This window comes from Nelusetta ayraudi, unplaced genomic scaffold (genome assembly GCF_046127955.1).
Source record: "Nelusetta ayraudi isolate G7.1 ecotype Tasmania unplaced genomic scaffold, CSIRO-AGI_Nayr_v1 ptg000082l, whole genome shotgun sequence".
Taxonomy (NCBI): Eukaryota; Metazoa; Chordata; class Actinopteri; order Tetraodontiformes; family Monacanthidae; genus Nelusetta; species Nelusetta ayraudi.
Window position 1 is genome coordinate 2040059 of NW_027466132.1, and position 12949 is coordinate 2053007.

Genomic DNA, 12949 nt, shown 5'->3' on the forward strand with positions numbered 1-12949 from the left:
TGCTGCTGCTGCTGCTGCCGCCGCCGCCGCTGCTGTGCTCGGAATGGTAATCAGCGCGCTGCGAGCTGCTGCACAGAGACCATTTGTGTGCACAGACAGATGCAGTGGCTCCCAGCTCATGTCTCACAGGCGAGGCATCATCATTTATTCATGTACACTCAACTCACTCACTGCACAAAAACGCAGCCGGTCATCTCTGTTGAGATGAGCGCGGATAAGAATCAGTGTTTCCTTCTTCGGTGGCTATTAGTGTTGATCAGGTGCAGGCTTTATGGATTAAATGGGCAATTACAATAGATATAAGGGCTGTGTCAGCAGGGGGGCTGTCACACAATTCTCGAATCCGGAAGCTCCTTGGCTCGGATTGAATGACTCATTGACCTGTGAAAAATGCAGTGGTTTAAAGCAGTGTCAGAGTCTGAAATGTTTCCTCGGAGTGATCACTGAAATATGATGATCAGAATGTTTATTATTATTATTATTATTATTATTATTATTATTATTATTATATTCTTATTGTTACTGTAGCTGTTTGTATTTATCAAATGTTTTCAGTGTCACAATTTCTATGAATGAGAGAACAGAAAATCTTCAGCAATGTTAATATTGATAATAACCCTATATCAGTTTGATCCTACTGTCCAAGGGGTATATGGCTTGGGTTACATTAAATTTCTATCTTTAAGTGTCTTCTTTACGGGGAGGCTCCATGTTAATGAAGTCAGAAATACATACAATGTAAAAAAAAGAGCAGCTTGTGCCAGCGGCCACCAAGCAGCTCCGGCCCTGCATCAATTCTTGGTGCTCGGCACATCTGGCGTGGATAAATCCAAATATAGTGGCCTGTGTAGCTCAATATTTCTTGCGTGTATGGCCATAGATTATCGACAGGAAAGTGTCGAGCTGGCTGAAAGTGAAATCCAGAGCTTCCCGGGGGTCTGCCTGGCACTCGACCCATCACTGTCTGGGCGTAATGATCGCCCGCTCTTTTGTGCAAGTTAGCAAGGTAATCCTATACGCATGCATCCACGAGGCCCCTCACGTTCCCCAAGACGCCCCTCGGCAACTCGGCGCTTTTAATTCCTCGGAACAATGACCTACACGCGCTCCCCGTGGCCCCCTTCTCTGCCACTCTGAAAAAGGTGTTTGTTGTCATCTGCGGAGTTAGCCCTGGAGGATTTCTCCCTTCAATCGATAGCTCCATCCAGTTACATCCACTGCGGATCAATATGGGCCAGTGGTTTAGTTATCCAGAAAAAGAAATGGCAGGGGCTGTTAAAGATGTGTTTTTTACAGGGGTGTACTGTGTGTGCGTGTGTGTGTGTGTGTTTGTTTGCGGGCACAAAGTCACAGGTATCAAGAGGTGTTGCTTTCAGATCAGTGGGCAGCACCTCAATTCATCTTTGAACACAGCGCTGGCTGGCAGCACAGGAGCCCCTGCGACAGAAGTGACTTTTTGGCAGCCGCGAGCCAAAGTCGCCGGCGTTAATGCCAAGTCCTGCGTGCAGCTGCTGTGATGTGCACGTCTCATTAAAGTCGCCCTAATTGAAAAAAAAAAAAAACGAATTAAAAAAAATGAATTAAAAAAAATGACGCAAATCGGACACACGTCAAGTTTTGCACACAAATCCCTTTTAATGCAAATGAATGGTGTCCAACGAGTCTCCCGCTCACTGACCAACGTCTTTCTGGAACTGCTGGTAGGTGAGGCCGTCCACCCACGCACCTGTGCGACTCTTGATCTCCAAGAACAGAGCCAGCATCTCCTGCGAGGGGTCGGCGATGCTGCGCTTCCTCGGGGTGTTTGTGATGCCCAGCAGCTTGCGCACATGCGCAGAGATGACCTGCAGGGGTGCACAGCACGCTTGAGTCACTTAATTAAGCACGTAGATATATATATATGTATATATATATATATATATATATATATATATTTTTTTTTTTTTTTTCCCCCACTTCCCATCTTCCTCTATATCTTCTAATCTTTATTTAAAATGTCAGTCCCACTGGGGGAAGGCGTTATAGAGGGAGCGGAGATAATGATATTGTGGAGGGGATGAAGTTAAAAGAAGCTACTTCAAGGCTAATCCATTAGGAAATCAAACAAGCCCCCGACACAGTTGGTGGTGTTGCAATGGAGTAAGCAAACCATGCCGCCCTCCTCCTCCCCCTCCCCCACCTTCCCACAGACGGGATCATTGATCCCCTGGAATCATTAATACACAACTGTTTAGTTTCGATAGCCACGAACAAGAAAATGAGCGATGAAGAATCCACAACTCGCTTTTTTTCTCGAAGGATCTTCAGAAAAATGGCTATGCTGCACATTTTAACCGATAAAAAAGATGGAAATAAGGACTTTATCAACATGAGGTGTGGATTAAGCTATTCAGCACGAGTTCAATGGGGCCGATGAATAGTTTGTGGCACTGGAGCCTATATGCACCTCCTGCCAGAGGCCTCTGAGGCTTCTAGAAACGTCTCAGCACACTCTCTCAGCATGTGTGTTATAACACTACAGTCATAAAGCGGGGGGAAGGGGGGAGGCAATTCTCACCTCGCTTATAGAGATAAGAAAAGTGATTGGACCCCAGCGAAACCATTTGCATAAAGCTAAAGCGATTTCCATTTGCTGGCAGAGTCACTGGGTTATAACACGTCGCTTTAATTGGATGTCACACAGTCGGGGGGCTTTTCAGGAGCTAAATAGGATGTGCGTTTGATTTGGCAAAGTGTTGGTAGTGTGCCAAGGCATGTTTGGCATACAACTGGAGAGACGACCGCGTGCTGGCGCTGCCGCAAGTAATTCTTATATTTCCATTCTGCTTTCCATTATTCATGTTTTATTATCTTGGCAATGCTACTGCAAGTTCATCCATCCACTCATCAATCTTCAAAACCTGCTTCTACCTGAATGCGTAGAAGCAGGTTTTGAAAACCTTTGAATTGTGGGTAAGGAAGCAGGAGAGAACCGACGCAGGCACAGGGAGAACAGGCAAACTCCACACAGAAAGGCCCCGGGATTTTTGAATAATAAACAAATCAGACAAAATAAATAAATAAAAAGGTTACACTATTAAAATAAAATGACATAATTTGATTAATATTACAAGAGTCTCTCCTGGGTACCTGCATGTCTTTAAAATTCGTGATGCCAAGTCTTGGCAGGTAAACGCAATTAACGTAGATGAGCTTCCTTCCATTGACAAGGTTCTCTGTGAAACACTCCTGCAACACAGAAAAAGACATCTGAGCAACAAACTGTTCCAAAAGGAAAAAAATCTCAACGTGCAATAAAACAATTATTTATTTGTCAATATTATGTAGATAACTTGTAAAATAATCTGACTGTCTATGTAATGTAAATATCTTGTTTCCATCTTTCTTAGTCAATACATTTTTATTTTTATTTTATTTCTGTCTTTTTTACAAACATAATTTTCCTTCTTGGCACTGTTTTGTTGCAGTAATTATGCAAATTCCTCCAGTCTTCTTCTTCTTCTTCTTCTTCTTCTTCTTCTTCTTCTTCTTCAGAGGCGTTTTATAAGTCGACCTGCTGGTGAGCTCTCTGATAGTTCGTGGCAAACGTACCCTGTAATATGGAAATCCCAGCGACGCTATCCAGCTCGCAACATCCTCACAACTCCACAGCAAGAACTCCATGTTGTCCAAGACTTTGACTAAGTTGCCATGGAAGCGCGCCCTCACCGGCGCTCATATATATGTGTGCATTGCGTCGTTCACATCAAAGGCACTCTGCTCCACTCATGAAAGCGGCCGCCCGCGACGTCACAGGCTCTCAGCCAATCGGCTTCGCCTATTTGAGGGCGGTTGAGTAATTACGCTCCCCGATTGGCCCCGAGCACTGGTTACACCCCGCCCTCCCTCCCCGAGAGGAACTAGCCGCGCTCAAACCCGCGCGGATTAAGAAAGCATATGCACCCGCACGGCAAATTGACATCCGCGGCGCAGATGTCTTGTAGATCGTACACATGCGCAGTGTGGGTATTCATCCGCGCGTTGTGCATAACAGTCGGTGGGCGCTCGCTCCAGTGTCTCGTGTCCAGGGTTGAAGGGCTTCCGAAGGAGTTAGCAGTCAACCCGCGTTTCACCCCAAAATGGCAGCAATTCTCCGCTCGGTTCTGGGCAAGAGGGTAAAACAAACAAATTGTTTTTTCCCTTTTGCAAATGTCAATGCATTGGCATCTTTAAGCTGCCACATGACTTTGTTTGACGCTTACGTAACTCTGCGAGCTGCCGTGCTAGCTAGCAGAGTCCTTGGCTAGCCAACACGCTGGCCGACTCTCCGTTTGTGTAAACTTTACACTGTTTGTGTGCTGTTCAATTCGAGTCAGCATGGGATGATGTTGTGTTTTCAACGCATTTTTGCGAAACTGTTCAGGGACGTTGCATTTCAGTTTAGCTGGTTGTCGTAAGAAGACTCACTCGATGAGTGGTTTGAGTTTGACTACTGACTGGCTCTCCAACCCTCTGCAGGTCCCCCTCCAGCTGGCTCGCTGTTACTCCGCCTCCTCTGTGGTAAGACCTTCTACTCAAATGCAAATTTGCAATTGCAATTTAAAAGTACAATAAACAATGTGTTTGTGAAACTCGGCGTCATAAGGTCTGGAAACGTTATCGGATGACTTGTTCTCTCATGTGCTTGTTGTGTAATATCGGCTACAAAATTTGATCCTAGAAAAGTTTTTGTCCGACGTAACATCATTGTTTCTGCCTTTTAAGAAATGAAAAATGGTGAACGATTATGTGATGCATGGTTGAGTTGTTCCAAAAGATTTATTTTTTTTAAAATTTCAATTGTGTAAGTTGTCAGTGAAATCATCTTTAAAAAAAGAAAGAAAAAAAGAAAGTCAGACACTGTATTTCCATTAACCTTGACTCTTTCTTTGCAAGTAGAAAATAAGCTGCTGGTGGGTTGAAAGACCTTTTTGAATATTCAGGTTGCGTGAAGCATTTTCACTGGAGAAACTGGTTCCTCAGGACATGATGTAGCAGGTGCCACAACAGAGAGAGAGAGAGAGAGGCCTTGTACTGCATAACTCATCAGAAGCTGCACAGTGATGTGCTGAAGTTTTTAGATGCACAGTTCATCTTAAAAAATTGCTGAGCTGCTAAACTAAAGGAATCCATCTGCAGCAATAAAACGCATTTGTTGCGATTTCACACCGTTTCTAACTTCTGGCAACATCTTGCGTCTCTGCTGACAACTGCTGTGCTGTGAATAAATGTATATGGAATAAGATAACACTTGGCTGGCTGTCACGCATACCTGCGCCTGTCATTTGGGGGGTGGGGGGGTCTCTGAATTTGCATTTCCATTACAGCACCCCATATATTTGAACCTCTGGCGTCCTGTAAAAGGACTTGATTTAAACTCATAACAAACCAGGTGATTGCTGCGCTGAAGCGCTGTCAGCTGTTCAGTGTAATATGAGCCGGCACAGACGCAGATGTTTGAAGGAATCTATCGCCGTGCAGAGGCACACGAGTCGTAACTGTGGCGGAGAGACGAGCGCAATGTGTTAAGAGACGTTGGACTCAGTTTAAAATCTGTTGCGGCAGTTTTGAATTCCTAAAATTTGCAATTGTCAGAAAATGTGTGTCATATGTAAATAAAAATATTTTATTTTATTTATTTATTTATTTTTGGACCAAAAAAGTTCAATCAACTCAAACCTGAAGGCTTCCATTTTTTATTTTATTTGTAAATTCAATTAGATCAACTAGCAACAATGTTTAAGAATTGTTCAAACAGCCTGGATGTGGTGGAGGGGTCGGGGGGTGACTGGCTGGCTGGGTTGTTCTAGTAGACTGCACTGTAACCATACAGGTTTAATCATATACCTCTATGGTCCCCTCAGCCCACCACCAAGCTGTTCATTGATGGCAAGTTTGTGGAGTCCAACACGAGCGAGTGGATCGACATTCACAACCCAGTGAGTATCGACGTTACGTGAGCCGTCCTTGACCTTTTGGAGAGGCTCCGGTTCACTTTATGTTATATGTCAGAACTTTCACTGGAACATGGAACTTGATGTCCGTCGACCTCATTCAGGAACTCTTTTGTTTTATATTTTAAGTCACCGTTTCAGTGTTTTATTTAATTTATTTTTTTACTTAAAGTGGGTGGTAGATTCAGTATGGTTGTGTGATTTTCCATATTTGGTTGTGTGAGAGAGCATTTTTATGTTAGTTCCCTGATTCTGTTTGCCAGAGACATCATAGGGAACCACCTATGGAACGCATGTCTTCATTTTTCCCAGTTAACGATAGAAGACCTCATTCTTTACTGCGACAAATGCTTTTTTGTTTTTTTTTAATCTTCCACTCCATCTGCGAAACTGTGAAGCTTTTGAAGTCGAAGCCATTGGCAGGCCAAGATTCAATATTAATGACATGCATGGGGGGGAAGAAAAAAAACCGAGCTGTCTTCTTTTATCACATATCAAACCTGAAAAATGAAGGGAGGAAAAAAAACAATCATTTGCTCATTAATATTAATAACTCCCAAGTGCGATAATGATTCCCTCCCCGCCCATACATTGCTCCCGGTCATCACGTCTGATTCGGGCTGTTTCTTGCTCCGCAGGCTACTAATGAGGTGGTGACACGTGTACCCAAAGCTACCCAGGAGGAGATGCTGGCGGCGGTGAACTCCTGCTCCAGAGCCTTCCAGTCCTGGTCCGAGACCTCCATCCTCAGCCGCCAGCAGATCTTCCTGCGCTACCAGCAGATCATCAAGGACAACATTGTAAGGAGGGAAAAAAATCACCAGTGTCCATTTTTATCTTGTCTGCTATTCTTCCGCTTCCAGTTAGATATGCATCAGCGTTTTATGCCCTTGCTGGCATTTTGAATGAATCATTGTTTTGTTTTTTGTTTTGTTTTTCCCACCCTTTTCAGAAAGAGCTGGCCAAAATAATCACATTGGAGCAGGGCAAGACTCTGGCTGATGCAGAGGGAGATGTTTTCAGGGGACTGCGTGAGTAAAACACTTGATACATTATAAATACATACTAGTTTGGACGCATACTTCTGATTTAATGGCTTCTCTTGCATTCTCATGACTATTTACATTGTAGATCGTCACTCAAGTGTTTGTGTGTTCATCTGTATTTTTGGGGGGATAATTAATCCCGTCTCATGCGCTACCCGAGCCCGACAAGAGTGATAAAGATCTGAAAATAAGTGGGTGTAATATAGGATAATGTGACCCTGCAAAAGTGACTGCCAAGTTTGGTTTTATGCTTTTCAGGATCTGCTTGTAGTCCTCTGCTATATAAAAAAAAATACTAATAATAATTATGCTGCTACAGAGTGCTTGTGTGTGTGTGTGTGAGTGCTTTGGCAGGCTCGCATCGAATTGCAGCCACGCTGAGAAGTGAAGGGACTCCAGCAAACTTGGAAATAAAGTCTATATTTTGCTTATTATGAGACGCTAGCAGCCAACTTGGTCGCGCTCCCAGTCGTTTGGGATGCCTCGCGCTCTGCTGGCACGCTAACCTAAAAAAAAAAAACCTATCCGCCAATAAGAAGAACGGCATCTGGAGGTGCAGCGGCAGCTTGGGAGATTCCTCACAGTGTGGAGCGAATCATCATCTGCTGTGTGCCTATTGTTTAGAAATTCCTAGGTGCCTTTTTCTAGCCATCCTCCTCTCCCTCCTCCTCATTGTTCTCCTCTTCATCCTCGCTCTCTCCTCCCAGAGGTGGTCGAGCACGCGTGCAGCATCACCTCCCTCATGCTCGGGGAGACGCTGCCTTCCATCACCAAGGACATGGACACCTTCACCTACCGCCTGCCCATCGGCGTGTGCGCCGGCATCGCCCCCTTCAACTTCCCCGCCATGATCCCCCTGTGGATGTTCCCCCTCGGCATGGTGTGCGGCAACACCTACCTGATGAAGCCCTCCGAGCGCGTCCCAGGATGCACCATGCTGCTCACCAAAATGCTGCAGGACGCCGGCGCACCAGATGGCACTGTAAACATTATCCACGGCCAACACGCAGGTGAGTCTATTGTTTCCAAGCAGGGCGCATGCAAAATGCTGCATGAGACGGTGCTATATTACACCCTGTATACTGAAACATTTGAATATTGGGTGCAGCAGGAAAATGTCTTTTTTTTTTGTGTGTGTGCGTGTGTGTTTGTTTGTGTAGCGGTGAACTTCATCTGCGACCATCCAGCCATCCAAGCCATCAGCTTCGTGGGCTCCAATTCTGCCGGCGAGTACATCTACGAGCGGGGTTCCAAGAACGGCAAGAGGGTGCAATCCAACATGGTAGGCGCCAGCGCAACTCCAGGAACAGAAGACTGTTCCTGGAGTTAAACACACACATTTCCACCCAATGCAAACACGACTGAAGCCATGAACATTTAGAAAAGCGGAGGAGGAACCTAACTTACTGCTCGTCTGGCTTCATCCAGAACTCTAGAGACTTGCAAATGTGAATCGAAACGCCATAAACGGTGGTGATTAGCAAATGAGTGACATTTCAGTTTGGGCTTAATGATCCTCTTTGACATTTGCTGAACATAATATACTCACTTCGCCCTCAGACTGACAGGGGTTGGGATAGACTCCAGTCCCCAATCCCCCCCCCCCCCCCCGCCACCAGAATGCAGACGAGGCAGAGTAGGAAAATGAAATATACTCACTTCAGTCTCGGAAAAAAATAAAATAACATCGCACACATTTTCCAGCGCCGTTACCAAGACGACGGCCTCGGAGCTGCAGCTGCCAATCACGCTGATGCGATTAGCAAAGTGCGCTGCCTGTGTTTAATGTGAGTGGAGAGAATCCCCCGCCGAGCGTTGTCCCACATTTCCTCACTTCAGGGAGCCAAGAACCACGGCGTGGTGATGCCCGACGCCAACAAGGAGAACACCATCAACCAGCTGGTGGGCGCCGCCTTCGGGGCGGCCGGCCAGCGCTGCATGGCGCTCTCTACGGCCATATTCGTGGGCGAGTCCCAAGAGTGGCTGCCGGAGCTGGTGGAGCGCTCCAAGTCTCTGCGCGTGAATGCAGGTAACTTCACTATTATTATTTCAATTTTTTATTTATTTAATTTTTCCCCGATGTGTTTGAATAAACTGTGGCCTGTCCTTGTAGGCGATCAGCCCGGCGCAGACGTGGGGCCCCTGATCTCCCCGGAGGCCAAGGTTCGGGTGGAGTCTCTGATCCAGAGCGGCGTGGACGAAGGTGCCAAGCTGCTGCTGGACGGGAGGAACGCAAAGGTCAAAGGCTACGAAAATGGAAACTTTGTGGGACCTACAATCCTGACCAATGTCACGGTGAGATGTGAAGTCAACTGAAATCTTTGTGATGGAGAAAAAAAAAACTTTTTTATTCGCAGTCTTCATTGTTCATGTCGTCGTGTATTTTACATCCAGTAGTTCTTTTCATTTAACGTGTTGAATGCCATTTTGCCAGACCTTGTGTCATTTTTATTCACTCTACATTCATCCAGTTTGCCGCAAAGTTTACCTTAAAATTCATCATGTCAAGTGTATTTCTTATTATGTGTATCTGCTCTATAGCTCCGCTATATCCCCAGGAAAATGGGATGTATTTCCAGGTCTGCTAAGCTGATAAAGTGCTTTGACTCTTAAGCGTGAAGTTTTGCTACTCTAAATTTATAGCGTATGGAACAGATTTTTTCTTTTTCTTTTTCCGCCCATCCAAAATATTTAACCGTCACGGCTTATGCGCGACTTATAAGCCACAATCTAAGGCTGTGTATCTTCCCCCGGGGGTTTTGCAGTTTGTGTTATGGCTGCTGAGACTTAAAGAAATATTGGACGACAGGCGTTGCTGAGCATTAACCAGGTGTCTTGAACACGCGCCACTCCGCTTTGTGTCCTCTAGCCTGACATGACGTGCTACAAAGAGGAGATCTTTGGACCGGTGCTCATCGTCCTGCAGGCCGACGATCTCGACCACGCCATTTCCTTGGTCAACGGAAACCCCTACGGCAACGGCACCGCCATCTTCACCTCCAACGGTGCAACGGCGCGCAAATACACGCACGAAGTGGATGTTGGCCAGGTAAGGGGCTTTAAAAAAGCAATGCGTCATCAATGAGGAAAATTTTAAAGAGATGCAAGGAGTTTCACTGTTGGTGACCTAAGACGGAGCAAAGTGATCACGAGGGATAAAGCAGAAAAACTGAGGTGATGCATTGGGTCTTTGCCAAAATCAGCAGAATCTGCGCCCCCCCGCCCCCCAAAAAAAAGCTTGGAACTGTTCTGTAATGTAACCGTTGTAATCGGCGTAAACCTGAACACAGCATTGTTTTCATTCCAAACTGGGTTGCACCCAACTGTTTACCGAGTCTATAGTGGAGATCTAATGCGTAAATTGCAGCTGGTGGTGGAAAAGAGAATTGCGTGACCACTGGGCGTGACTAAGAACCCATAGGATGTGATTACACGCCAATCAAACGCAGTCAGTTACACAATCACAAGAACAGCAGAATGATGATGTGGATAAATAAATAAACGCATTGGTGCTTGCTGTCGCTAATCTTGGAGAAGCAGGGCTAGTGAGACGCAGGTCGGCGTCTGTGGAAGCCTCGAAGACATCCTTGGTTTTTCATCTCAAGCTGCACTTGCAAAATACAGCAAAGCATTTTTAGCGGAAGCAGGTGTTTTGATTATTATAACCAAGCAGGTGAGGCTGCTTCACTGCAGTCTGGCATGAAAAAAATGGTGTGAAGATGGAAAGAAAAGGGGTCCTGTCACCGGTCTTGCACCTTGTAGCACAAAAAAAAAAAAAAATGTGGGGGGCTTTATTTGTACTCCTGCTGTTGTCGCTTTGTATGGTTTTTACTAATTTGTGTCAATGCTGCACTCCAGATTGGAGTCAACGTTCCCATCCCGGTGCCCCTCCCCATGTTCTCCTTCACCGGCTCCAGAGGTTCCTTCAGAGGAGACACCAACTTCTACGGCAAGCAGGTAAAAGCAGCTGCGAGTCAGGTCATTTTTTTTTTATTTATACAGCACGTTTACAAACGGCAAAGCTGCACCAATGTGCTTCACAATAAAAGTTAATAGAGTGCATACACATTGACCTATATTTAAAAAATAAAAATAAAAATTGGTAACCGAAGAGGCCACTGGGGAGAGCTACTCAAAAGTCAACGAAAAGAGAGGAGTTATGAGAATGCCTAAACTTGTAAAAACCTCTCAAATGTTGCTAAAAGGTTTTGCTGGGTCACATGACCAGTTCACTTCAAGTAAAAACGGCATTTTATGTTTGTACGGAGGACGACACGGAATTGTTTAAGTAATCAAAGAGAAAAATGTGACAACCATTCTTGACAGCAAACAAACAAAAGCGATTATAATTCTTGTAAAATCTCATCCCGCAGAATTTTACGCGAATCACGGCTCATGCACTTCACACCATTCAATGGAAACACCCGCGAATCGCAACCGTGCTTTGTCGAAATTGTCGAAAGTTTTAGAAATATCGCTTTTATTTTGCAAAAAACTGTCACGGAAACGCAGCTACAGTTGCTGTGGAGCTGACGCCGCAGTTCTCTTTCGCCGCCACCAGGGCATCCAGTTCTACACTCAGATCAAGACCGTCACGTCACAGTGGAAGGCCGAGGACGCCACGGTGACCAGCCCCGCCGTCACCATGCCGACCATGGGCCGCTAACGTGGCTGCACGGCCGGCTTGTGCCCCCCCGTCCCCCGCCCACAACTTCTCACACGCCTTAAGAAGAGACCTGACAGAAGGAGCTGAGGGAGGCGCCGTCCCGTCCCCGCGGTTCCTTTCAGAAGCATTCGCACTTAGAAATGACCTTGTTAGCTATCGGTTGAACTCCAGGACGATGTTGTTACTCAAGCACACACACAATGCAAATAGCAGCTGGTTTGGCAAACTGACGTGAACTGTTGATGAAATGGATGGGTAGTGTGAGTGTGTACAGTGTTGTGTTTTGTACCCAAATTTCTGGTTTGTGTCCAAACTTTGTTTTTTGAACTTTAGTCACTCATTCGTCCATGTCTCTGTCTTGCCAGAACACTGGTGTTATATGTATGTGTCCAGTTTATCTGGGCTTCTGCCAGTAAAGCAGGAATGGGTTGCCACCAGTGTCATGTCTTTGTGCTGTTGTTTTTGTATTGTTTTTGTTCTGAGAGGTTGTTGTTGTTGTCTAGACATAAATGGAGCATGTGCATTAAGGCAAAGACACGCCCATTTTCTGTCATCTCTGTTTTTTCAGTTTTCCTCACCACAGTTTTCCACTGTATCTCACGGCGTGTCATTTATACTTGAGCAGTGATGGGTTAAATAATCAGGTGATTTCAATACCAGTGTATATAATTTTGTACTATTGCGATGAAGCTGAAATGCAGCACTCCACGTGACTCCTGATCTCCACTTCGCAAAGAAATTCCTGTGATAACGGCTTGTTGGTTGTGCTGCGGTTGTGAATGTGCAAAACTAATTATTTTTATTTGTTGAAAGCATTTGAGCTGCTTCAACATTTGTGCCCCAACAAAGCTCTTAGGTCATGGCTGAATGTTAGTGACGACGACTGTTTGAGTATGTAGTTCACTGTGTGAATAAAAAAAGAGAATTGGCTCATGTAACCCTGACTTCTACATGTGGTTGTGTTGTTCTGTCGGCCTGTTAAGATGCCTCTTTGAAACCTGTGGGTGTAAATGACTCAAAAGCCGCATAGTACTCAAGTTTTCAGATCTTTTTTTTTTTGTTGTCCCAGATGCCAGTGGACAACATGCATCATTTCATAGTGGCCGGAAGAAAAATGTTTTCAACCCTTTGTTTACAGCTTAAATGTTATGCAGTAGCTTAATAGCCACTGGCATTACTGAACGTGTTCATCTGCAGAATAGAGCCAGCTAATTGTGAAATGTTTTTAGTACGGATCATTTAATACAATGTATTTTATATTGTCT

General features: G+C 45.2%; 2 protein-coding genes across 3 annotated transcripts; one reads left to right on the top strand and one right to left on the bottom strand.

Annotated features, from left to right (window-relative positions):
* Nucleotides 1–1410: 1410 nt before the first annotated feature.
* On the bottom strand, nt 1411–3859 carry LOC142900446 (sterile alpha motif domain-containing protein 15-like). 2 transcript variants are annotated; one of them, XM_076044746.1, is made up of 4 exons: nt 3592–3859; nt 3130–3228; nt 1679–1844; nt 1411–1541 (listed from the first exon to the last, which is right to left on the bottom strand). In XM_076044746.1, the coding sequence occupies exons 1-4, from the start codon at nt 3661–3663 to the stop codon at nt 1531–1533; spliced, it is 348 nt and encodes a 115-aa protein (XP_075900861.1). In that variant the 5' UTR covers nt 3664–3859; the 3' UTR covers nt 1411–1530. The 2 variants fall into 2 exon arrangements, with proteins under 2 accessions (XP_075900861.1, XP_075900863.1); XM_076044748.1 differs by lacking the exon at nt 1411–1541 and having other exon boundaries at nt 1614–1844; nt 3592–3853.
* Nucleotides 3860–3991: 132 nt separating this feature from the next.
* Nucleotides 3992–12419, top strand: LOC142900443 (methylmalonate-semialdehyde/malonate-semialdehyde dehydrogenase [acylating], mitochondrial-like). The gene is made up of 12 exons (XM_076044742.1): nt 3992–4154; nt 4498–4539; nt 5883–5957; nt 6611–6772; nt 6925–7003; nt 7726–8028; nt 8179–8300; nt 8858–9047; nt 9132–9313; nt 9888–10067; nt 10877–10975; nt 11580–12419. Exons 1-12 carry the CDS (start codon nt 4119–4121, stop codon nt 11682–11684), a joined length of 1575 nt encoding a protein of 524 aa, XP_075900857.1. The 5' UTR covers nt 3992–4118; the 3' UTR covers nt 11685–12419.
* Nucleotides 12420–12949: the final 530 nt, after the last annotated feature.